General features: G+C 39.2%; 1 protein-coding gene across 3 annotated transcripts in view; it reads left to right on the top strand.

Moving 5' to 3' along the window:
* The window catches only part of LOC133650717 (roundabout homolog 2-like), a 240,172-nt gene that overhangs the window by 131,506 nt on the left and 81,728 nt on the right, over window positions 1–26,938 (top strand). For all 3 annotated transcript variants that reach the window (XM_062048300.1, XM_062048299.1, XM_062048301.1), the window contains exon 7: window positions 16,547–16,671. In XM_062048300.1, the coding sequence (XP_061904284.1) occupies window positions 16,547–16,671 (125 nt within the window). The remainder of the gene's footprint in view (window positions 1–16,546; window positions 16,672–26,938) is intronic.

Here is a 26,938-nt window from a genome sequence, read left to right as displayed (position 1 = left end):
CAGTTTGTATCTATTGGCAAGAAATAATTTGTGCATGTAGAAGTTTTAGCCATGGCGTCCCATTGGGATCTGTACTTGTACCAGTACTGTCTTTCCGTGCTTCCCTTAGGCAGTGATCATTAGAAAGCACTCTGTTAACTTCCACTGTTACACAGAGGACACACAAATCTATTTGTCAATGAAATCCTACTTGCCGCCATGCCGTCTTGAGAACCATTTTCCTATATTTGTGTTATTTTATTTATTCATTTGTAACTCTAACAAAAGAAATCGACCAAAAACAAACGGAGGCTGGTTTTCAGGAGGATATCGTGACCCCGAAGGGAATAAGCGGTAGAAAATGGATGGATGGATGGATGGATAATAAAAACTTGGCTTGGCTATACAACTTCTAGTTAATCAATGTATTCTGGTAAATAACCTAAGAGAGCGAGGCAGAGGCGAGTGCTTGAAAGTGATGCGACAACAGCGTGAGAGTGTGTAGGCTCTGTGCAGACAGCACCGGCATCAGTGTGGGACTGTGACAGCCGCCTGTCACATCACGGTCCCAAGGAATTCTTGTCTGGGTATTAGTCTTTCGTCTCGTGTGTGACAGCGTCAGAATGTTGTTCGAAGTGACTCGGTGAGGGATCAGGGGAGATGTGTGACATCAGTACTTTGTCTGCTTGTGCTTATACGGTCGCGTTAAGAAGTTTACATGTACTCATCATGGACATTTATGTCAAAGTATGTTCGGGCCCTTAAGCTCTTAAGCCGTGGACCATGTTTCCCGAAAATGACATCTCACAATAGTAGTTTCTCTCTTCGTCTACACGGATGAGCTTACATTGTATGTTCATTTTATGGTTCATCATAAAAACACTATTGTTACTGCTCCAAATGAATTCTTTGTAACAGTTTTGAGTGAAACAGAGTCATTAACTGAAAACAGATGAAGGTAACACGAGATTGGTCGTTGTTTTGGTCTCTTGACCAATGAGTTTTAGCGGGAAAAGAAAAAGGAATAATACTGACCCATTTGGCGTGCCTGTTAGCTTTCAAGCATGGCAAGGTTTGTTGTGGAAGTCTGAAGTATGATTTTGTAGAGTTATCTTTGACATATGCTGATCTCTGACTTCCTGCTTGCTTCTGACATTTCCCCATATAATTGTTCGGTGTTTGAATTGTATTCTGTTTTCTTAAAATATGATTCCAAGCTTTTATTCTGCATATTTATAGCATGGGTATGTTGACATGAGTATCGGTTTATGTTAACATGGCAATATTACTGCCAGCACCAGGATAATTAGGGCGAAAGATATTAACTTTTTTTTTTAAACATTTCTTTTTCCAGGGTGGAATGATCAACTAACACACATCTTCAGTGATTAAAGAAAAATGGTGCACAAGTTTGAATTTATTACGGATTTTGTCTTATATACACAGGGTTATCATGTTACATACAAAAGATGACTGGCTCAAATATATACAGATGTGGTTGTTCATATAACTGTCATAGAATAAATCACACACTGATCTTTCTTGCTAGGATCACAGCATGAAGGGATTAGAAACCCCTAAAAATAGTTTCCGTTATTTCGTATCAGCATGTGTGTTTGATACAGAGGAACGTCTATAGTTTGCTCCATACCGCTCAGTGACCTCATTATGTTTGGTTTTCAAAATCTAATCATCTGCTGCAAGCTGTACATGTTTTTTTGGCATCCATATTGTGATATAATATGATCAGCACCGGAAAACATAGGTACAGGTACTGATTTAAATTTAAAAATCAAGTTTGACCAAAAACTGCCATTTAACAAGCGTTGTGTCAAAGTAGGTTTGCCAAGTCTCTGAAATAAAAAATAATGGACACGTTTGATTTTTTATGTATTTGTATTTAATTAAATACACATTTCAGAATAAAACAAATATGTGGGAAACAAATTGTATAATTATTTTTGGTTTTAGCGCAAAATAACACTGACGAGAGTACAATTATTTACAGTCTATGGACTTTTCCCCGTTAAGGATCCCCACAGCAAGACAATCATGTGATGATTTAGCATTAATATTTACGCTGGATATCTCTGCTGAGGCAAACTTGGCTACGGATTGAACCATCGCCCTTTGCCACAAAAGGCAGCATGTACTATTACACCACCAGGAATTAACAGAAGAGACTGATTTTGCAATTTACTTTTGTATGTGGTGAGTCTGGTGATAGAGCTGGAAAAGACTGGGAATGAGATTGCCGTAAAATTTCATATGAAGTGAGCTGTTGTTTATTGATTCCATTGACATTTTACAAAGTATATTTTGATTCTCTCAAAAGTATGGACACAGTACATCCCTTTTTGACTCAATACAAGATGCATACTGTGTTTTTTAAATACAGGACATGTTGTTTTTCAAAAGATGGTTGGCAACCTTATGTCAAAGTGTGAGCTAGCCAGTTGTATGAGATAGCAGCTAGCACTAGACACTAAAGTTAACACTCAATTCCACTGCTGGAATTCATTAAAATCTCTTAATCCTCAAAATCCTTACTTGCTGCTCCTTCTGCTCTGCCTTCTGATCGGTCGACCCTTGGCTCAACATCACGTCTCTTTTAAGCTTGGCACTCTCACATAACCTCACAGATAAAGTAGTGGCTATCATTAATAGCAGTACTAAGATACTCCACTATCAAAACTCTTGGACTGTTAACATCACACAAAGTGGTGATTTGAAATTTGGCATTTTTTACATAAAACATAATTACTGTTTACTATCCTTAAAGGGGAACTTTTTTGGGAATTTTGTCTATAATTTACAATTCCTATGTAAGACAAGAACACATGTTTTTCGGGTTTTTTTGCATTCTAATTTGTCAAATGTGGCATGTAGGAGTTTGCTAACCATGCAGATAATGAGAACACCCTTTACACTATTTCTCCCATAAAGCTCTCTAAAAAACATCCAAAAACCACCAATAATACTCCATTTACTGAAACCCACTACTACCGACCACGCAGTCTGATAGTTTATATATCAATGATGAAATCTTAACATTGCAACACATGCCAATACGACCGGGTTAGATTAGTAAAGTGCAATTTTAAATTTTCCGCAAAATATCCTGCTGAAAACGTCTCGGTATGATGACGTTTGCGCGTGACGTCACGGATTGTAGCGGATATTTTGGGACAGCATTATGGCCAGCTATTAAGTCGTCTGTTTTCATCGCAAAATTCCACAGTATTCTGGACATCTGTGTTGGTGAATCTTTTGCAATTTGTTTAATGAACAATGGAGATAGCTAAGAAGAAAGCTGTAGGTGGGAAGCGGTGTATTAGCGGCCGGCTGCTGCAACACAAACACGTAGCCGGTGTTTCATTGTTTACATTCCCGAACGATGACAGTCAAGCTTTACCATTGGCCTGTGGGGAACTGGGACAACAGAGACTCTTACCAGGAGGACTTTGAGTTGGATATGCGCTACCGTTAGTACGCAGCTGCGGCTTCCAAACATTTGATCGCTTGCCCGTACGTGCGTGCCACTATGTGCATGTATATAACTTTGGAGAAATGTATGTGCTGTATGAACTTTACAGAGGTGAACGGTACTTTGGGCTGTGGGATTGAGTGTGTTGTGCGGGTGTTTGAGTTGTATTGGTGGGTTATATGGACGGGAGGGGGGAGGTGTTTGTTATGCGGATTAATTTGTGGCATATTAAATATAAGCCTGGTTGTGTTGTGGCTAATAGAGTATATATATGTCTTGTGTTTATTTACTGTTTTAGTCATTCCCAGCTGAATATCAGGTCCCACCCGCCTCTCACAGCATCTTCCCTATCTGAATCGCTTCCACTGCCCTCTAATCCTTCCCTCTCACTTTCCTCATCCACAAATCTTTCATCCTCGCTCAAATTAATGGGGTAATCGTCGCTTTCTCGGTCCAAATCGCTCTTGTTGATGGTGTCCATGATTGTAAACAATGTGCAGATGTGAGGAGCTCCCCAACCTGTGACGTCACGCTACTTCCGGTACAGGCAAGGCTTTTTTATCAGCGACCAAAAGTTGCGAACTTTATCGTCAATGTTCTCTACTAAATCCTTTCAGCAAAAATATGGCAATATCGCGAAATGATCAAGTATGACACATACAGTTGAATGTACCTGCTATCCCTGTTTAAATAAGAACATTTCATTTCAGTAGGCCTTTAATATTAACCAAGTATTAGCAAGATTGTCATTATAAGAGCTAATGCAGACAAACTATTTTTTTTAGCAGCGTTGTGATCACAGAGAGCTAACTAGTTTATGCTGCTATATTGACACTCTGAGCAGGTGAGCTGCTGCATCGCCTCTAAGATGGGAAAAGTTCATTCTAAAATATAAATCATGTCTCTTACCTGCATAGTAGAAGGTTGTGGTCATCAACCGAGAAGTTGGTCAACTTTGACATCTAACTTATACTCAAAAGAAAAGACAACAAAAGACACGTTAGCGGCACCTTTTTTTAAACCTGGGTAATTTTTAGGCTTATTTCTTCATCTAAACGGGAAGATATGAACATTCCATCAGTTTGCATCCTAGTGAGAGCAGACATTGTAGCAAGTGATTATATAATTTATTGTCCAAAAGCACTAGAAGATGTAGGTTATTTAAACTTACTGCAGAATAGCATTGCGTTGTGTTAGAACTGATCGTGATTATCAGCACATCATGTTTGGATTGTCCTTAAATATGCCTTCCCTGGCTCTTCCGATGACATCTCGTCTTGATACTATAAAATAGGATTCAGGGATATTTGTTAGCCGATGCTGTGTTTTGGGACACTGTATAACCACTTTGAATAAACAAAGGAGGGATTCCGATTATAACAATCCGTGTGGGTGCTTTTCGTCGCAACACTCGTCATAGCTCAGTAAGCTATACACAGTATAGTATAGGGTGGGGTTGAGGTAGGTGGGGTTAGGGGGGTAGTGGACTTGAAGTGGGTGTGGCATGGATGATTGTTTGGCGCCCAATAAAAGACTTGATGGAGGATTCTTCAAAAGCAAGGCTTCAGTCAGCAGATGTTAAAGCAGCATAAATCTACTTTGGTGGTAGCGGGGGGTGTATATTGTAGTGTCACGGAAGAGTTAGTGCTGCAAGGGATTCTGGGTATTTGTTCTGTTGTGTTTATGTTGTGTTACGGTGCGAATGTTCTCCCGAAATGTGTTTGTCATTCTTGTTTGGTGTGGGTTCACAGTGTGGCGCATATTTGTAACCGTATTAAAGTTGTTTATATGGCCACCCTCAGTGTGACCTGTATGGCTGTTGACCAAGTATGCCTTGCAGTCACCCATGTGTGTGTAAAAACCGCATATATTATGTGACTGGGTCGGCTTGCTGTTTGAATGGAGGAAAAGCGAACGTGACGACAGGTTGTAAAGGACGCTAAAGACAGTGTCTTTAAGGCACGCCCCCAATATGGTTGTCCGGCTGGAAATCGGGAGAAATTTGGGAGAATGGTTGCCCCGGGAGATTTTCGGGAGGGGCACTGAAATTCGGGAGTCTCCCGGGAAAATCGGGAGGGTTGGCAAGTATGAGGATGCACCTTTGTTGACGGTCTTATTTACGTTGCTCACCTTCAACTGCGTCTTCTCCCCGTCATCTTTCTTGTAGCGGTGTAGCGTGCAAGGACGGGAGTCGAAGAAGTATCAAGAGATGGAGCTAACTGTTTTAATGACATTCAGATAATGGAGCAGCATATCCTCATCCGTAGCTCACTAGTGCAACAACAACGCCATAAATGTGTCCCATGAAAAAACGTTTGACCGGAACTCTCTAATAACTAAAGTTCTATGTTAACCCATTACACCGATAGTTTTTAGCGCTTCCATAGCGAGTCTACTGACAGATATAAGTTAGAACTTTACGCTACTTTATATTAGAAATGGCAACAGCGGAGGATGAATGCCCCATAACAAGAAGATAGAGAAAAAAAAGAAGCTACAACGGATTACAAAGACGGTTGAGCTTAAATTTTCAGGACTTATGCAGATCCCAAATACACATCAGCCGGTACCAGAAGGTAAGAAATGTTGGTTTTGCATAATATTGCGAAATAAAACGCCAAATAATGTTTGCTAATAGGTGCCATTTTGCATTCCTTATACACACACCATAATAATACCCGTATGTTGAAGCACAGTACATCTGACTACGGTAGCCGTAATGCTCCGACAATCCATCAAGCAGTGCGGCTTCAAAGCTGACCAAAGTCGTACTAAAACATTTTGACATATTTTTAAGCGCTGTGTGTAATGTTCTATATTCTCAATGGAACATTTAAAGTTTTGGTGTTGGTTACTAGCGTCATCTTGCAGTCTACAAGTATCTCTTATGTGTGACTGCCATATACTGGTCACACTTATCATTACACCATGTACCAAATAAAATAGCTTCGAGGTCGGTAAGCACAACCAGAATTATTCCGTACATTAGTCGCACTGGGCTATAAGGCGTTCTGTAAATTTTTGAGAAAATGAAAGGATTTTATGTGTGCCTTATAGTCTGAAAAATACGGTATATATACACATATATATATATATATATACTGTATATTTATATATATATATATATATATATATATATATATATATATATATATATATATATATATATATATATATATATATATATATATATATTTACATATATTTACATATATATACAGTATATGCATATTCATATATGTATATACACACACACTATATATATATATACAGTATATATACACTACCATTCAAAAGTTTGGGGTCACCCAAACAATTTTGTGGAATAGCCTTCATTTCTAAGAACAAGAATATCTGAAATCGAGTTTCAGATGAAAGTTCTCTTTTTCTGGCCATTTTGAGCGTTTAATTGACCCCACAAATGTGATGCTCCAGAAACTCAATATGCTCAAAGGAAGGTCAGTTTTGTAGCTTCTGTAACGAGCTAAACTGTTTTCAGATGTGTGAACATGATTGCACAAGGGTTTTCTAATCATCAATTAGCCTTCTGAGCCAATGAGCAAACACATTGTACCATTAGAACACTGGAGTGATATTTGCTGGAAATGGGCCTCTATACACCTATGTAGATATTGCACCAAAAACCAGACATTTGCAGCTAAAATAGTCATTTACCACATTAGCAATGTATAGAGTGTATTTCTTTAAAGTTAAGACTAGTTTAAAGTTATCTTCATTGAAAAGTACAGTGCTTTTCCTTCAAAAATAAGGACATTTCAATGTGACCCCAAACTTGTGAACGGTAGTATGTATATATATATATATATATATATATATATATATATATATATATATACATATATATATATATACGTCAATATACCTTGGATTTCCACTGGATGCAGAACATGTACAGACACAAAATAAGTTATCTGGTTTATTTTCAAAGTAAAATGCTTTGTTTTCATGTTGGATCGTATTTTAACACTTTGAAACGTCCTAATGTGCGGAGACGGACCTGAAGTGAACTTGGCATAGATTTTCAGAAGTAATGTCACCTTGTTGACAAAAATGGATGAGGACATGCTGATTCTGGATGTCCAAAATCAAAGAATCGTATTACAGGCATTGTCAAATACCAGCTGATACAGGAGCCGGAGATGCAGGGGAGTGGTTAGCGGGAGACGAAAGAGATTGTGTGTGTGTGTGTGTGTGTGTGTGTGTGTGCGTTCGTGCGTGCGTGCGTGCGTGCGGGCGTGCGTGCGTGCGGGCGGGCGGTCGGGCGGGCGTGCGTGCGTGCGGGCCGCCCGGGAACATGTACCTGTTGTGTTGTTGCTTGCTACAAATAACAAAATTAGGTTGTAGTTGTGCAAGGCAAAACCGTCGTCTTTTCCTGGAGTCAAGTCAAGTCAGTGCTGTCACAGATGCCCGCCTGTGGGTATTGATCGACGGCAGAGCTCGAGACGTTCTGCGGTGTTGCCATTAACTATTTCGAATGACGAGACCGAGTTTATTTGCTTCTACTCTTCTAGAAGTACAGAATAGACTGTTTTTGGTTTGCTTTAATACAACTCCCCTTATCATGTGATTACGCACAGATCTCATAAAAATCTGCGCTACTAGAAAACCGAAGTAATAGTTGATTTAGGCCTCTCGGCTATGCACGTAAGGCCATGGTCACCAACCTGGACTTTCGTATTCATAGTGATTTTAAATCGGACCGTCAGATTGACACAGTGGTGAAAGACAGATTTTTTCATTTGCGTTAGGTGGCCTAGGTTAAAAACCTTCTCTCCAGGCAGCAGTTTGAGACAGTAATCCATGCCTTCATTACATCTCAGCTGGATTACTGTAACTCTTTGTAATTTGGAATTAGCCAGTCCTCCCTCTCACATCTGCAGCTGGTACAAAATGCAGCTACTCGACTTTTAACAAGCACAAGTTAAAGACAACATATAACTCCTGTTTCAGCTTCACTTCACTGGCTGCCTGTGTCTTTTAAAGTCAATTTTTAATTTATTGTATTTGTTTTTAAATCCTTACATGGTCTTTCCCTGCCTTACTTCTCTGAGCTGCTCCACCTCTATGCCCCCACCCGGTTCCTCTGGTCAGCTGAACAGCTGATCCTGGAGGTACCGAACTCGAAGCTTAAACTCGGAGGGGACAAGGCCTTTTTTGTTGCAGGTCCCAAACTCTGGAACAATCTCCATCTCCGTGCGAGACAGGGCCCTTCTTTGGCTACTAAAAAGACCCTTCTTAAAACCCATTTCACTGGCTTTTAACCCAGCAATAGACTTGAACTGTTTTTAACTTTTTAACATCTTTTTATCTAAATGATTGTTCTTAAGATAATGTTTTTTTATCTGATCTGTTTTAATATATTTTACCTCTGTTTTAAATCACATGTTTTAGTCCGTCCTTTGCCTGTACTTTTCTGTGTTTATATGTTTTTTGTTTGTTGTGTACAGCCTTTGTTTTTCAACTGTTTTTAAAAGGCTTCATAAATAAGGTTAGTATGGTATGGTATGGTACTTTGTTGCACATCGGAGCCGCAACAATCCGTATCAAAACGGCGATGGGGATTGGCAGATGGCGGAAATGGTCCGTGGCAGCGCCGTTCAGCAGCCTTACGCATCCAGTGAAAATCTAGGGTTATACGGGTTCCCCTCATAGGCATTTTCCCCCAAAAAAACGTACCTTAAACAAATAAGTGGAAACTAAAGCCTCACAGAAAGTCATCGGCATTGGGCACAGTATCCTTTCAGATTCCTCTTTTAATAATTACTCTTATCTTCATTCTCTGCAAGGATGCTAATGTTTCCTTTCTTTCGAAATCTAAAGCTCAATCCTTTTTTCACATCGTCACATGCACCCATTATTGCTAATTATTTATTACAGCCCCAGGCAATGTACTAGTTTGCCTTCCCAAATCTAACAGTTTTAATCTAGGCAGGGCTGGGGAAACAACAATAAACAGAATATTTTGAACTCTATTTGGGTCAAAGTTATGTTTTGTCAGACAAGGGAGAATGTCTAGTGAGTGTTGAATTAGTGCTAAATATATCATATGGCCTGTTTTGCACTACTCCGGCGTCTGTTACATGCTTCCTTGTATGCACAGCAGTTGCATTGTATAGGCACAAAATATCCTGCTGCATTACTTGAGTATTTCAGATATTGCATCAGAATGCAGAGGAAGTCATTCTTTGTGGTAGCAGGGATTCTGAAGTAACAAATTATTCAACACACACACAAACAAATTTTACAACAGAATATATTATCCATTGTATTAGACATTTTTATACTGTGGCAGACTTTGTTTCATAGTTTAAAGTACTAGCTTTAGTAGAATTATTGCAGTCCGCAATTTTTCTATTTGCCTTTATTATTTTTGAATAAAACCTCCAGTTTTCTGCACTTGGGGGGCAACTGGGTTAAATTTTATTTGCTATCGTAATGGCTATACGATTCTTGTATCAATGTACACATGTTTAACATCCATGTAACCAGGAGAATGTCCGCTGAAAACTCAACATACCCAGTTTTAGAAAAAACAGGAGCGGGTTCAAACCATAAGCACTTAAATGTGAAAATGTCACACAACAAAAAGCAAACAGGCCAATACCATAATGCCATGTACAACTTCATCAAACAAAACACTAAGCTAAGACCAACTTAGCTATGTCTGTCTTGGTCTCATCAGGACCACAGGCGTGGTTTCATTTGTCCACGTCCTGAGTCTGCTTGTCTTCAGCAAACTGATATGATGCCAGGTGCAGAGTATGGTCTGAGCTCTGATAGACTGACACCCACGTTCTTTGACCTCTGCAGCAATGCTGGCAGCACTCATACGTATATGTTCTAAACACAACATCTGGATATGACACGTAGTTTTTTGTTGGACCAATGTTTTGCCTGTTCTGAGTGGAACATGTCCTGTTAAACCCATGTATGGTCTCATATACCGTAATGCATCTCAGTTTAAGGTTGTTCTAGCCTAGAAAATCTTAATCTAGAGCGAAAAATCTTTTTTTCACATCCTCAGAGTTCTTTGCCATGGGGTGCCATGTTATACTTAGAGTGACCAGTATGAGAGCATGTGAGAGCAAAAACTGCAAATTTAACTCACCAGCTCCCCAGTCAAACCTGAGACTATTTAACACTAACGAGTCACGTGACATCAGGGAAGGAAAATTGCTAATTCAACCCAATTTGTACTTTCTCGCTTAGGGGTATACTCACATTTTTAGACATTAATAACTGTGAGCTGAGTTATTTTGAAGAGATAGTAAACTTACACTTTAATACAAGCTGTACACTGACTACATCGATAATCAGTTAAAGTTAGTTAAAGTACCAACGATAGTCACACACACACTAGGTGTGGTGAAATTAACCTCTGCATTTGACCCATCCCCTTGTTCACCCTCTGGGAGGTGAGGGGAGTAGTGAGCAGCAGCGCCCGGGAATCATTTTGGTGATTTCCAACCCTTGATGCTGAGTGCCAAGCAGGGAGGTAATCGGTCCCATTTTTATAGTCTTTGGTATGACTCGGCCGGGGTTTGAACTCACGACCTACTGATCTCAGGGCGGACACTCAACCACAAGGCCACTGAGCAGGTGGCCAATTAATTTGATTAGAAAAAAGCTGACATTTTTATTCTGTTGATTTGTTAATTGAGTAAAATTTGTGGACATTGTTTTTGCAAGACTGCTCCAACAGAGCACACATGAGAGCGGTGCACCTATTAGTGATTCAGGTCACCCTGCGGGTGATGTGGCCTAAGTGTTTGTGTGTGGCAAGGAGACCGCAGATTGCTGAGAGAGAGACAAGGCGGAAAGGAAACAAAGGGCCCAAAGAAGACAACAAAGAGGTTCTGCGATCATTTACAAGTGAAAAAAAATGATAATTGTGTTGAAATTAGGGCTCAGCGATTAAACAATATCAGTATTTCAGTAAATTCCTAGTTCGTGAACCCGTTCTCAAACAATGGCAATATAAACTATTCTGATTCTGATATATCGCGATAGACACATAAGTAATATCAATAAAAAAACACGTTTGATAAAACATTCTATTTTTTTTTTTTCTTCATCAAAGGGAAGTTGCGAAGCAAGGTTGGTTGCATGTACAAAGGCACTCTCTCTTTGGTAACCGAGCAACGTAGGAAGTGATCAGTGATTAGTGGGTGTTACATGCTAATAACCAATCAGGTTGCACCATCTTGTCGTCTCGTGATTGCCTGGAGTGAGAGGAAAAACTAAAAATGAGTGCTGCAGAGAGCAAAGAAATTTTACCTCGACAGTATGGCAGTTTTTTTTTTTTTTTTTTTTAAACAGACCGTAGTCAGACCAATGTACGGTAGTCTGTAAATTACGCAAGGCACTCGTCCCCACCAAGACCAGTATTTCCACACCACCTTAGCTGCGCTCATCCTTGAGCCTGGTTGTGACATCCTGGCACTAGACCTGCAGAAAACAGATTTTCTCTGGTTTCTCTACACTGTAAAAAAAAATTCTGTAAAAAAACAGTCATCTACTGGCAGCTACGGCTGCCAAACGAAAACCATAAAATTAAAGTAAAACATTGTAAACCAAATAATGATCAAAAACATTATATTTACAGAAATTTTCATGAAACGTTTTGCGGAAAAATATCGTAATTTTACATGAATTTGAAAGTAATTTAAGAAAACAGAAAATGGTATGTATAATTAATTTGGTATTTTTCTGTAAAAAATAATAGAAATATACATAGTTTGTCATTACTGGCATATTACTTAAAATAACAGGCAGATTGTTTATTTACAGATAATGTCTTCAATTCTACAGTTTTATAAACTATTTTTAAAAAATTGAAAAATTACAGTACAAATTTAGAGTAAATGAACCATAAAAATAGGATTTTTTTTTTGCAGTGTATGTGTCCATTTCACACTTCCTTCATCTTTGATAATTGAGGGGATTATAATCAGAAGAAGGAGACATTTTATGTAAAAATATTTACATTTAATATATTTTTTCCTGGTTCTTTTTTTCGATAAAAATAACAATAATTATGACTATCAGCCGATATAAAATACTTATATGGTGATACAGTTTTCAGCCAGTTCTCCCAGCCCTAGGTGAGATTGTAACGCTGTCAAATGGAGCTGGCATTTTGCAATAGCACTACATCTATGATGCAGCAAATTAACAGAAATAATCCTGCATATTTAAGGGCAGCAAACAAGCAGAAAATGTGAAAGTCTATTTTTGGTAGCTAACCCCACCTTATTTATTTGACTTGTATAATGATCATTTTATTCAAACACATGTGAGAACATGTTAGCATCTACTGTTTGTATGTTACAGTATTGCTAACAAGATGTTAGTCCAAAAATCAAACACCTCTCCGCAAATTAATACATTTTCAAATTTGTATGTGTTAAATTGTTAAATATGTTGTCACTCGGTGTATCATACTTTATCAGCGCCTTTTTGATTAGTTAGGTTCTTTTCTTTTTTTTTAATATATTTTATGCGACATAGTTTTATTTTTTTACTTATTATTTTTCAAATATAAGTTATATGTAGTGATGCACCAATGGTAAAAGTGGTAAAATTTCAATTGAATGTGCATTTATAAGAATAGAGAATAAAGGTTATTAGAAAAATTATTGTTTATTTCAACTACTTTTACCGTACACTATCTTTAGTACAACCCTAAAAGACACATTGAGGCTAGAAAGTGTGTTTTATTTGACTAGTCGATTAATCAAACAAATTATATACTGAAATAATTGATAACTGCAGCCTGAGAGCTATTTTTTGGAAGAGTTATTTTTTTAAATCAGTGTGATCTATTCAATCTGTTTAAACAAACTCACAAGTTCATTAATCCATTGTGAGATTATTTGCTGAGAGAAGGCAGTGTACACTGACTGTGCCATGATTGTGAAGTATTTATTTTAATTCTTATAAATAGTAGAAGATAAGTCATGTTTTAAATGTGTGAAGTGTATGTCAGTAATACAAACACAACGATCAAGACTGGATCATATACCTCCAGGATGACTGTTGGTTATGCTTGTAGTCCAAATTGGTTAATCTTGATTTGTGGTGATGTGTGAGCCAAATATAGAGTTCTGGGAAAAAGATGTAAACCTCAGGTTTGTAGGTCACCTTTCTTCTGGATCCCAATTACCAGGCCAATTGCATTTAAGAAGGGGGAAACAAGGGAATGGAGGCTGCAAATTGAGAATAGACTGTCTCACTTTCACTCTGCCGTTAAGGCTAGTGTGTGTGTGTGTGTGTGTGTGTGTGTGTGCGTGTGCGTGTGCGTGTGTGTGTCTTTTGATTTCTATTGATTCTGGAGCAAGTGACAGGCTTACCTCCACACAGGGGGTTTAAATGCATAATAATGCCTGCACCAGTCTTAATTGATTTCTCATCTTCCCACCTGATCTTTTACCCTTCTGTCAGTCTCTCTTTGAAATAGTGCTTAAACAAAGAGACAAAGATGGGAACATGATGACATTTTCTACACACATAAAAAAATATATTTCAGCAAAATAAGGCACGGGCATAAGAGGGAGTTACAATGTCACTTTTAACGTAATGGACATCACTGAGATCCACCCCTCTGTTTGAACTATTATGATTCACATTGTACAAAATGGGATATACAAATATTCAGAGACTAGGGATGGGTACCTTTCACGTTTTAACCGATAAGGTACCAATTCCTTTTATCTGGGAATCGATACCGTCATTTAACAGAACCAATTATTATGCATGTTTGTGTGTGTTCATCTGTAAATAAATGTTCGTTTGTTTGATATTTTTAATTTAACACTAAGCTGATTATGAAAACTGTGCTGTCCAGTTGTTACATCTCACTTGCAAATGAGGCTCAGAAGTGAAAGAAATTGTTAGATAGTTGAATTTGCATGCAATTGAAATTCTAAGACATTAGATGGCAGTAGTGTATAGTCTAGGGCAGTGGTCCCCAACCATCGAGCCGCGGCCCGGTACCGGTCCGTGGATCGATTGGTACCGGGCCGCACAAGAAATAAAAAATAAAAATAAAAGTTTTTTTATTTTTTATTATTAAATCAACATAAAAAACACAAGATACACTTATAATTAGTGCACCGACCCAAAAAACCTCCCTCCCCCATTTACACTCATTCACACTCATTCGCACAAAAGGGTTGTTTCTTTCTGTTATTTCTGGTTCCTACATTATATATCAATATAGATCAATACAGTCTGCAGGGATACAGTCCGTAAGCACGCATGATTGTATTTTTTTATGACCAAAAAAAAAAACAATAATAATAATAATTGTCCGTGGGACAAAATTTCAAGCGTTGATTTTAACGTGGATCTTATTTGTAGTTTTTATTACCAAATATGGAGGCGTTAAAATCGCCATGTAAACCTGATAATGCTAATCAGTAGTATGTATATGGCATAAACAATGAAAATTTGCATTTTGAAAAGTGAAGACTTACTGTACTTACTGTGATGAGCGTTTTTATCAGGCATACTTGTTTTGTTGGCATTGAAAATTGTACCATTACAGAGAAACCGTCCAGCTGAGTCGGGTCTGAGTGCTCATTTCCCCGACAATTGTTTGAGCCTGCAACCGAACGTGACGTCATGTGAAACAAAGATATAAAAATATTGTAGCATTGGATTTTACTTGAATCGATAACGGGGAGTGCCAACGCTTCAACTGTTACCTATAAGAGTAGCACATTTTGCACCGATCCCTACCTCTGACCAATCCTAAAAAAGTAGATGCGATCGGAGGAACAGGCTGCCAAATAGGAGGGTTTCAACCAAAATAAGTACTGTATTTTCCGCACTATAAGATGCACCGGATTAAAAGGCGCACCTTCAATGAATGGCACATGTCAAAACGTTGTTCATATATAAAGCGCACCGGATTATAAGGTGCACCTCCATTAGATGGAGCTGCGCTAAAGGGAATGTAAAGAAAACAGTCAGATAGGTCAGTCAAACTGTATTTATAGATTACAAACCAGCGTTCTGACAACTCTGTTCACTCCCAAAATGAATAAACAACTGTTTTATTATTTTCCCCGAGGTAATGTCAGTGACGTGGTGTTTTGTTTATCTTTTAACAACAGCAAGGTATAACATGTAGTGCAACATTTATATCACATAGTGGAGGGGAACTTTTCCCTGATTCAATATACACGTAAAAAACAGTGATACTGTTACGGTAAATCAAACGTTAGTGCAATCACAATATAGTAACACTCGAAATAGTGCAGAGCAATAACAATATCAATAACTCAACGTTGCTCAAACGTTAATGTCACACAACACAACACACAAAATAAACATGTAAAGCTCACTTCATGAAGTTATTCCTCATCCACGAATCCCTCGAATTCTTCTTTTTCAGTGTCCGAATCAAACACCATTGATTCGTTTATGTTAAATTCTCTCGCTGCTGCTCTATTCCCGTGTTCTACTGCGTGACTGATCGCCTTGAGTTTAAACTCTGCGTCGTAAGCGTGTCTCTTAACAGGAGCCATTTTTGGGTCCGAAGTGCTTCTTCTTCTACGGGGGAAAATGAAGTTGGCGGCCGCTTACCGTAGAAGAAGAAGCGATTCTTCTTCTATGGGGGAAAATGAAGTTGGCGGCTGTTTACCGTAGTTGCGAGACCTAACTTTATGAAAATGAAGTTTAGGTTTGTTGTGGCTCAATATTGGTCCATATATAAGGCGCACCGGATTATAAAGTGCACTGTCAGCTTTGGAAACAATTTGAGGTTTTTAGGTGCGCCTTATAGTGCGGAAAATATGGTAGTTGGATGGAAGATCTTATTGAAATAAACTTAATTTAGTGCACCATTGGGATCCAAAATATTTGAAATCCTTAACAGGGTAGGACCCCTTTAAGGGACTGAGCATCCTTAACGATAACCAGTTTCAAATTGCTGTCACTATGTATGACCAAACTGCACCCTCACTACTATGTCAGCGTTTCCTTACAGCTAATGATGAACGAACCACACAGATAAACATAACCCCTTACATATTTAATGTTTTTTCTTTACAGTGCCTCCTCAGATTGTTGTGCGACCACGTGACCAGATCACAATGCCAGGTCGCACTGTGACCTTCCTCTGTGGCACTAAGGGGAACCCTCCACCTGCTGTCTTTTGGCAAAAAGAAGGAAGCCAGGTAAGCATCTGTTTGTGTGTAGGAAGTCTTGCCAGTGGAGTTTACACTACCTTATTAGTACTTTGGCATATCCAAAATACCAAACCATCCTGTCAAACTTCATGCCGGTGCTGTTAAATTAATTATGTCCTTCGAAGTGACAAAAGCAGCATCTTGCTGCAAAGCAGAATAATTTAGATCACAGCATGGAAAGAACCCCCTCACATGTTGCTTCGTTAGATATGTCTCGATGGCGCTTAAGGCGGCATATAAATTATGTGTAACCATGGCAACGTAATTCTCAAAAAACCTCCGTTACAATTATTGACGATGACTGTAAAGCTCTCAAAAGATGGAATGCGCCTCTTTTTCCAGGCCATTAAGGTCAGGAAATAACAGTCGTTGGATTCTACTTCTTCTTACTACTTGTATTTATTTATTTTACTTTCTATTACCCAAAATCTTGTTACACCTGTAGACATGCTAACTGTTAACATTGATAGCTTTCTCATTACAATGGTTAAAATAATTTGCAGTTACCACTTTTTGTACATAATACCCATTTATGAGGTGTCGGGCGTAACAGTTGTTGGCATATTTGCATTTTAAAAATGTTCTGACTACATGACATGATGTGAAATGCTCGTACAACTACTTTTTCATCCGCTGCACTTCGTACTTGTTTATCTGTTGGCATTAAAACTGAAACCAAACATCGAATCAGTCTTTTAGCACCTGCCTCTTAAAGCAAGCGTTATTTGCAAAATGGATCCATACATAATGCTGCTAGCTATTATCATGAGGATACTATCAAAGTTCAAAAAGCAAGCAATTTATGTTTTTGTTAAGTATGAGCATAACAACTGTTAGAATACTGTATTAGCAATGCAATTATTCTGTCATAAAATAAAATGACATGATGCGTGGCGAAGTTGGTAGAGTGGCTGTGCCAGCAATCGGAGTGTTGCTGGTTACTGGGGTTCAATTCCCACCTTCTACCTTCCTAGTCACGTCCGTTGTGTCCTTGGGCAAGACACTTCACCCTTTGCCCCTGATGGCTGCTGGTTAGCGCCTTGCATGGCAGCTCCCGCCATCAGTGTGTGAATGTGTGTGTGAATGGGTAAATGTGGAAATACTGTCAAAGCGCTTTGAGTACCTTGAAGGTAGAAAAGCGCTATACAAGTATAACCCATTTATCATTTATGATGTATTTAAAGCTCTTTGAGACGCCTCTCTGGTTTATGTACTTCGGACCTACCTGTTAACATGTAAACTTTTCGCAAATTTGCTCATCATTTTGAGATTTAGCAGTAAAGCACTTGTCCATAGAAGCAATTAAGCAATGTTCCCTTGTTAACACAAGATATCCATAAAGGTTGCTGGTACTTTGGCTACAAAGTGTTAGCATTACTGTTAGAACACAGAACTGTATTAACATTGTAACCAATCTCACATGAAATAAATCTACCTACTTGACAAGATTTATTTAAAGCTTTTCGAGACACTTTTCTGGTTCATGTACTTTGGACCTATCTGTTAGTGTACAAACTGTTAGCATTTATTTAATCACTTTGAGATTCAGCACTTGTCCATTAAATCAAGCGATGTTTCCATGTTAACACAAGGTATTCATGAAGGTTGCTATAGCTATTAGCATGGAACTGTAGCTAGAAGGATTGTTGGCATTTATACATACTGCCCAGGTTAAAACAGTTAAAAACACAACGCCCAGAAGTTGTTCTCAAATGCAGGGTTTGAGTTAACAAAAATATAATTCTTATTTAAAATATACAAGAGAGATCTGCATAGTTTCTGTGTGTTAATCCAACCTTAGTCGAACATGATCCAAATAATGTGTTTAAAATGTGTTTTCAATCAAATTCAGTAATTAATGTTTTAAGTGCATGTGTATGTACTGAGTTGATCGGTACTGTATGCTTTAATATTGTGGTACGAGCGTGACTTTCACACACACACATTCCTACACATTGCCTTTTTCATTTTTAATTTTCAAGCTTTTGTTCAGCATGGATGTGACTTTGCTTGCATGTGTACAAATGTGGGTGTGTGTGGGTTTGCACAAGTGCATGATAAACTGTGTAGCATGTTGGATAGCACTGCAATGTCGGTTGAAAAACTGTGGGTGTATGGAGCATGGTTTCCAGGTAGATATTAAAGTGGGGGAGAGAGAAATTGGCTGCAATTTGTGTGGGAGAGAAAGCACAAGGGATGGGAAAAAAGGGATAACAAATCAACAACCCTGAAGGTCAGAGACATAATAGAGCAGAAATCATGTTGGAAATCATTCTGCAAAAAAGTATTGTTTATTAGCAAAACAATGAAGAGATAAAATGGTTCCCTACTAAGCAAGGGTGTGAAATATTTTACAGACTACAGATGATCCAGGGCCAATATGTGTTAAAAAAATGTTATTTCCATAGTAAATTGATTACACTGTTCAAGTAAGCAATAATTGCACATTTACAGTGTGGACAAATAGGTGTTTGATCCCCTTAGGATGGCGCGATATAGACAATATAAGATATAGATAATATAAATTGGACCGACAATAGAGCTTTCAAAACTATCACCATATCATGATAATGCATGTTAATGACACATTCTTGATGTGTCCTACAAATTTGACAGCGACAAGTGGACGATCGCTCACTCCTTGGTGGCTAGTGGCTAACATCCGGTATGTAGCGTTTTCAACGCATTTTCGTGTCCTCGCATAAGAACCAGATGCAGTGTGCAGGCTTAACGGTGTGCGGATACGCCCTGGCTCTCACCAGTCCAGACCTTGCTGGTTTGGTAGAAAGTGAAGTAGGTGGAACTCGACTGCCTTGGATGACAGCTCACCTAAGGGATGGCAAACCCTGATTCAAAATCTCCACTGTTGTGCGGCCTACCTATTTACGGGAAAGGCTAAGAAAACCTGAGCACAAATTAAGAGAGGTTGTCCCAAAAGAAGGTTTGCAGTCGTACTTAACTACACTCCAGCAACTCCTGTGACAACACTGATGCCAATCTGTATTGGCGCCTGCCCTTCCCTTGGGGTACATTAGTGACGTGGAGAGAGGCGGTCTGTTGCATGCGCAACAACAACCAATGCCTCATAACTCTTGCCCAGGCTCCTGCCCTGGAGAGAAAACTATAGAGCCGCTTCTTATCGTAGACACAACACGACAAGCAACAACCTATTGCTCAATTGCCGTGGACTGAGGTGCCAGGGGTTGCTTCCGACGGTGGGAGAAATCTTAGGATTTCACTGGTTAACTACCGCCTGACTCAAGCAGGCCAGCCCCAGGCCAAATGGGTGCTGTCCCACCCGCTCCACTGGGTGTGTGGGGCTCGGTCAAACACCAAAAAAACAGATTGTCAAATTTGCACCAAGCAAAAGAATAATAAACCATCCAACCCAGCATTATGGCTGGGTAGATGGAATGTATTTACCATGACACCAGGCCTTTCAGACAATTTAAGAAAAGTAAATGATGCCCGCAAGACTGCTGTGATCTACTAAAAAATTAGTGGGCTCAATATGGATGTGCCAGCCTACAGGAGACACGACTCTCAGAGACTCTCAGAGAGAAGGAGTTAAGTTTTTTTGGAAGGGCAAGCCGCCAGAAAAAACTAGAAATCATGGCGTTGGTTTTGCTGTCAGGAATCAGCTGCTGAACTCCACTGTATCGCCGTCAGAGGGATCAAAAAGCATACTCAAGATCCAGCTCCAAACATCATTGTTTAGCCTAATCAGTGTCGTAGCTCCCCCACTAACATCAGCATCAGAAGTGAAGGACAGGTTTTTAGGCGACCTCAGCTTCATCATTAGACACATCCCACAAGATGTATTGGTCTTTCTTCTTGGAGATTTTAACACCAGAGTCAGCCCAGACCATAGCTCTTGGCCATCTTGCATGGTCCAGTTTGGAATTTGAATGATAGATAAATGAGCAATGTCTGCTAGAGTTCTGCTGTCACAACAACCTGTGCATCACCAACTCCTTTTTCAACACCTACCCTGAACACAAATTATCCTGGAGACATCCCAGGTTTAAGCATCGGCACCGGCTTGATCTACTGCTTCGCCGACGCAACGACCCGGGCAGTGTTAAACTGACCCAGAGTTTCCAGAATGCAGACTGACACCGATTATTCTCTTGTGGGCTGCATAGTTCAGCTCCGGTCAAAATAGATACACAGAGAACAGAAAGTTGGCTGAGTGGGCATTGATGCCGGCAAGACCTCCATCCAGGAAAAGGTGGAAGACTTTGTAAAGGCACTAAAAAACGGACTTCCCGAAGCCACCCAGTCTAAACGCCAGTGACATATGGTCATACCTCAGGCACACCATATACAACACAGCGATGTCCACTTTTTTGCAACATGCAGTACAAGTCAGCTGACTGGTTTGAGGCCAACGCAGAAAACCGGCTTCCTCTAAATGAGGAGAAATGACAGGCCTTCACAACATATAAAGGCTCTACATGTCACATGTAGAAGAGTTCAACAACCTGCAAGTGGTTGCACAAACAACTATTGGCTCCACCCCAGCTCAAGTATACAGTCATCCGCCAACACTGGTTAATGAGTTTGTGTACCTAGGTTCCACAAGCAAGACTGGCAAGACTCACACAGCATAGCTGGCTAAAGCTAATAGAGCATACCAAGGCACAGGTCTACATGGCTTCTGTTGAGAGCCCAACCCTCAATGGCATGGAATCTTGGACACTGTTCTCACCAGAAAAAAAAAAGGCTCGACGTCATCCACATGCGCAGTCTTAGGCAAATCCTGGGTATTTAATGGAGAAACCGCATCACCAACTTCACATTTCCTCCACTCCATGTTCACATTGCTTAAATAGGCACATCCCAAAGGATCTCCTCTTTGGCGAACTGTTGTCTGGAAAGAGGTTTGTTGATAGACCCCAACTGCGCTATAAGGAGATCTGATAAGAGGAACCTAAAAGCGCTAAACATCAACCTCAGCACCTGGCAGACTGGCTGAACACAGATCTGCCTGGAGTCACAAAGTATGGTATATGCTCCATCACTTCGAGGTAGTTTTGATGCAACAGGTGGAGAACAGGCGCCAACGGAAAAAGGCCTAACCACCAGCAGACCAACCGGCATCAGATTTCATATGTGCATTCTGCAAACTGTACTTCCGCTTACGCATCAGGCTCTATAGCCCCCGCAGATGCTGTTTTCATCTCACTATCCAGGGCAAAGATCTATGATCCTCCAGGACCGACGAATGCCTAAAGAAGAGTCCTTGCTAGTGGCTAACATTCCTCCACAGTGTGAGTCCGCTTCTAAGTCACTAATTATTGCCTCCATTGTGGTAAATAAACAATGTTTCTTACAAGTAACATTACTTAAGGATGAGTAGTAGCTAAACATGCTACACTACACACCGCAAGAGGATACAAGAACTCACAAACTACAACTGCTAAACTAAAGCTCTTGAATGTTATCAGGGAGGGGCGGATTGATTCAAATATTTACAATAATGATATCAATTATAGTATCAGTATATGGTCAATGTTACAGTGAGTAGATCGATATTTTTTTATAATCATAAAATAGTTGTTTGTTGTTTTTGTTATTGTTTACAAACTCAGGGAATATGGCCCTGAACACAAGACTTTAAGGGCAAAAACTAAAGGTTTTAAATCAAATTATCAATTGTGTTTGTTATTTTGCACTATTGACTTTATTCTGCTCAAAATATGGAATGTAATACAAGTTAATAAGGAAATATTTTTAACATTTAATTGGTATTGTTACACCGACACCCTGTGTTTTTGTGATCACAAATTGAATAATTTAATGATCTTGAAAATTTTAATTATCAGCATTGGTATGACCAATACTGCTCCTGTCACTACTTGGTATTGAATCGATACCCAAATTTGTAGTATCACCCAAAACTAGTGTAAAGTGAATTGGAGTACAGGACACTGATCGCTGACTTTGTGGAGTGGTCTCAGGCGAACCATCTGGTCCTTAATGTGGACAAGACCAAGGAGCTGGTCATCGACTTCAGGAAAAGAGTGACCCCGGTGGAGCCCATCAAGATCCAGGGCCGGGAGGTGGCAGTAGTGGAGCAGTACAAGTACCTGGGAGTCCACTTGAACAGCAGACTAGACTGGAAGGACAACTGCAAAGCTGTTTACAAAAAGGGCATGAGCAGACTCTTTTTCCTGAGGAAGCTTAGGTCCTTTAATGTGTGCAGCAAGCTGTTGAGGATATTTTATCAGTTTGTTGTGGCCAGTGCACTGTACTTTGCAGTGGTTAGTTGGGGGAGCAGCACCAACAGAAGGTACTCAAACCGGATTGATAAACTGATCCGGAAAGCCGGCCAAACTATTGGCACGCAGTTGGAGGCGTTTGTGTCAGTGAGGGACAGGAGGACACTGGGCAAACTGCTCGCCATCATGGACAATCCTGCCCACCCACTCACTCCACCTGACAATTAAAGGCCTACTGAAATGAAATGTTCTTATTTAAACGGGGATAGCAGATCCATTCTATGTGTCATACTTGATCATTTCGCTATATTGACATATTTTTGCTGAAAGGATTTGGTAGAGAACATCGACGTCATCCTTTGCACCGAACTGTTTGCTGATGATACAAATTTGATCCTGACTCACAAGAAATTTGAAAACCTCCTTAGGGAAGCTAATTCTGGTATAGCCGTGCTACCTGAATGGTTTCTTGTTAATAAGCTATCACTAAATGTAAAAGAGTCTAACTTTATTACGTTATCAAGCAAAAACCAAACATACTGTAAACAGAGTGCTAAGATTAATATTGGAGGAATCGAAATTAGTCAAGTTTCATCCACCAAATGTCTAGGTATCCTAGTCAATGAAAAAGTGTCATGGATAGAACACATAGGTTCAGTAACCAACAAAGTGTCAAGATCTCTTGGTATCATCAGAAGAATCAGGGGTTTGGTTCATCAGGCATGCCTCTTAACTCTTTATTACAGTTTAATTCATTCCATATCAATTGCAATACTGTATCCATCACATTTACACAAATTATTAATTATACAAAATACATTTGTAAGACTACCTCCTCTAGCTATTTGGCTCCATCTGCTCCTCTATTCATAATATTAACACAGTTCAGTCCTCTTCTTTTATCTATAAATGTACTTACCTCCCTACACGCTTCCTACGACTTTCAAAGATTATTTGAAGACCAATTTGCAAGTTCATGATCATAATACTAGACAAACTGATAATCTCCGTCCTGTCTTTGGCCGAATCACTCTTAGACAGTTTTCCATTAAACACAGAGGTTCTTTACTCTGGAATACTCACCTATGTATTGCAAACTCCTCATCCTCACTCAGTAACGTTAAACATAGATTAAGGGCCAGCCTGATGAATCAACATTTTCCATTTGTTACTACCTTATAATGTAGCCATATACTTCCTCACACGCACACACACACACACACACACACACACACACACACACACACACACACACACACACACACACACACACACACACACACACAGACACACGCACACACACACACACACACCTAGACTCAATCCACACAAGGTAGACTACTTGTTGTTGTCTTATTTTTTATATCCGATGTTTAATTTTGTTTGTTAATTTACTGCTTTAGGTGAGAACCTTGCATAAGCCCTTCTTGGTTTCTTTTCTCACCTTCACTTATTTCTTAAGGTCGTTCCACGGTCTGGGCCCTGCAACTGAGAAGGCTCTATCTCCTCTGGTTTTAAGTCTGTTTTTTGGGACAGCCAGGAGGAGCTGGTCTGAAGAGATCAGGTTCCTGCTGGGACAATAAGGCTGCAGCAGCTCAATAAGATAGGGTGGGGTTTCTTGGTGTAAGCATTTAAAAACAATTAGTAACATTTTAAAATGAACTCTAAAAGTAACTGGGAGCCAATTAAGTATATGTATTGCAATATAGATTTTAGTCCATGTCGCCCATCTGTAGATTTTGATTTTGTAAGTTCAGCCCCTTACAAAAATATGAACAGTTATCATTTTTATGGTGGATTTTTAATGTTTCCCCAGGTTTGACAGCTTTGGGGAAGCGTGGACTGCTAATATGCAAACACACATGCATGACTGCATTGCAATCACCACTTCACCAACTTTCATAATAGAAAATAATAGAAAGGATCCAAATTAGTCCGCAAAGTCAGAATAAAGACTTGTCATTTAGTTAGTGTGACCACTCCTCAGGCTTGAACAAAAGCTAATGAGAAATTATAAACGCGCAATCATGTAAAGACAAGAATGACATGTCTTTATGTAAATAAGATGAAGCCATTTAGTTTGCATAGGAATGTGTATATCTGTTCTATTGGAAAGGTACCCCACCAGCAGAGACACACAGGCACTGATTGTCTTTTGAAGCTTTATTGTTAATGGGTTAGGGTTCAATTCCAATGCCATATTTGCAGGCTTGTCCACTTATTTTTGTAGCTCCCCCAATGTACTAGTAAGGACGTTTTTAATCTCCAACCAACCAGAAATAATTCTGACCTCAAAAGACAGGTACGTGTTCTTGAAGTACATAAGTTAGTCCTCTCCCTTTAGGAAAGTACTCCTAATCTCAACTCATTATGTTGATAAAGACAATGTCACAGAAACAGTCTCTCTACCACCATAGCCATGACCAAAAAGTTGTCAAAACAACCTCAGCTATACGATTGGAGACCTACACAAGACAGGAAAGGACTGCAAGGGAATCAAAAAGAAGCTTGGTTAGAAAGAGGTCACTGTTGGTCCTATAATTTGCATGCGTCCACTCGTCTAGTACCTGCACGGTCCCCCTACTCAAGAAGACGCATCGGCCGGAAGTTTGAAAATCAACACCTGAGTGACTCAAACGAGGCTCGGGAAAATGTGATGTGGTCATATGGGACAACATTTAGATTTCTTTTGAAGGCAGAAAAAATTTGAATATGAGTCAAACAACAACATCATTACTGTCAAATATGTAGGTGCAGACATTTTGCTTTCGGTATGTTTCTCTGGCCAAAATCACACCTGAAATGTTACAACACTGGTGACCATTACAAAAAACATCTGACCTCTGTGCTTGCTAACAAGGTTTTCTCCCTTACTAAGTTGACATTTATATTAGGATCAAATACTCATTACCCCCAATCAAATAACCTGTAATTAACATTAGTATTTTACATTCTGTCTTCATGTTATAATAAACCTACTATGGAGATTCTGGACTGGCCATATCTTTGTAAGGGGGAAAACTTTTAAAAATCAGAACGGGGTCATGTTTTTTACCATATATGTTAGATTTTGGTCTACATTTAAAGGTTAACTGCACTTTTTTTTGGAATTTTGCTTATAGTTCACAATCATTATGAAAGACATGACGACGGATGTATTTTTTTTGTAATGCATGATAACTCGTAAATACCCATAAAACAATATACAGTACTGTATATACCAAATAACCATCCAAAAACCGCCAACAATACTCCATTTACGTTTTGTAATCTGAATATTAACCAAGTATTCGTGATATTGGTGTTATAAGCGCTAACGCAGACAAACTATTTATAGCTGCGCCGTGATCACAAGCTTGTGTGCCGATGTTGACATGTTCGATTGATCAGCTGCTTCCTCAATTCCTTGCTCGTCAAACTTTATTGTAGATCATAAATCATGCCTCTCACCTGGATAGTAAAAGGTACACTTTGACAGCCAATTTAGAGTCAGAAATGGCGAGAATGACGCCAAAAGACGCTTGGTTCCACCCCCTATTTCTTTGCGAGGATTGTGAGTCATTCTTCATCTAAATAGGAATATATGAGCATCCAAACAGTCTGTATCCTAGTGACAGCAGATATTGTACAGTAAGTGATGTTTTACTATGTTTTTTGGCTCTCAAGAATTCTGCGGTGAGTAATAATCAGTGATGTTGGGAAAAAAGCAAACATTGTGATAAGTTTTTAAAATTAATGTGCCGCATATACTTAAAATTAGTAAAGTTTGTAAATATTAAAAGTTTTTTTAAATGTGCCCGTTACTACATTAAATATATACTTATAGCATGTATATAAAACCCTAATGGAGGTGTTTGATGTTTTTAAGGGCTTTATAGGCAGAATTGAGTGGCTCACATTGTAAGCAGACACACAATCCCATTTATGTACTATTTAAAATGCTTTTAAAAAATGTATTCATAAGGATTGTGAACGATAGCCAAAAATCCAAAAGAAGTGCAGTTCCCCTTTATTGCAAAACATAAAACATG

Source organism: Entelurus aequoreus, linkage group LG05 (assembly GCF_033978785.1).
Source record: "Entelurus aequoreus isolate RoL-2023_Sb linkage group LG05, RoL_Eaeq_v1.1, whole genome shotgun sequence".
Classification (NCBI taxonomy): domain Eukaryota; kingdom Metazoa; phylum Chordata; class Actinopteri; order Syngnathiformes; family Syngnathidae; genus Entelurus; species Entelurus aequoreus.
The sequence above is the reverse complement of the archived record's forward strand: the minus strand, read 5'-3'. Positions and strand labels throughout refer to the sequence as shown.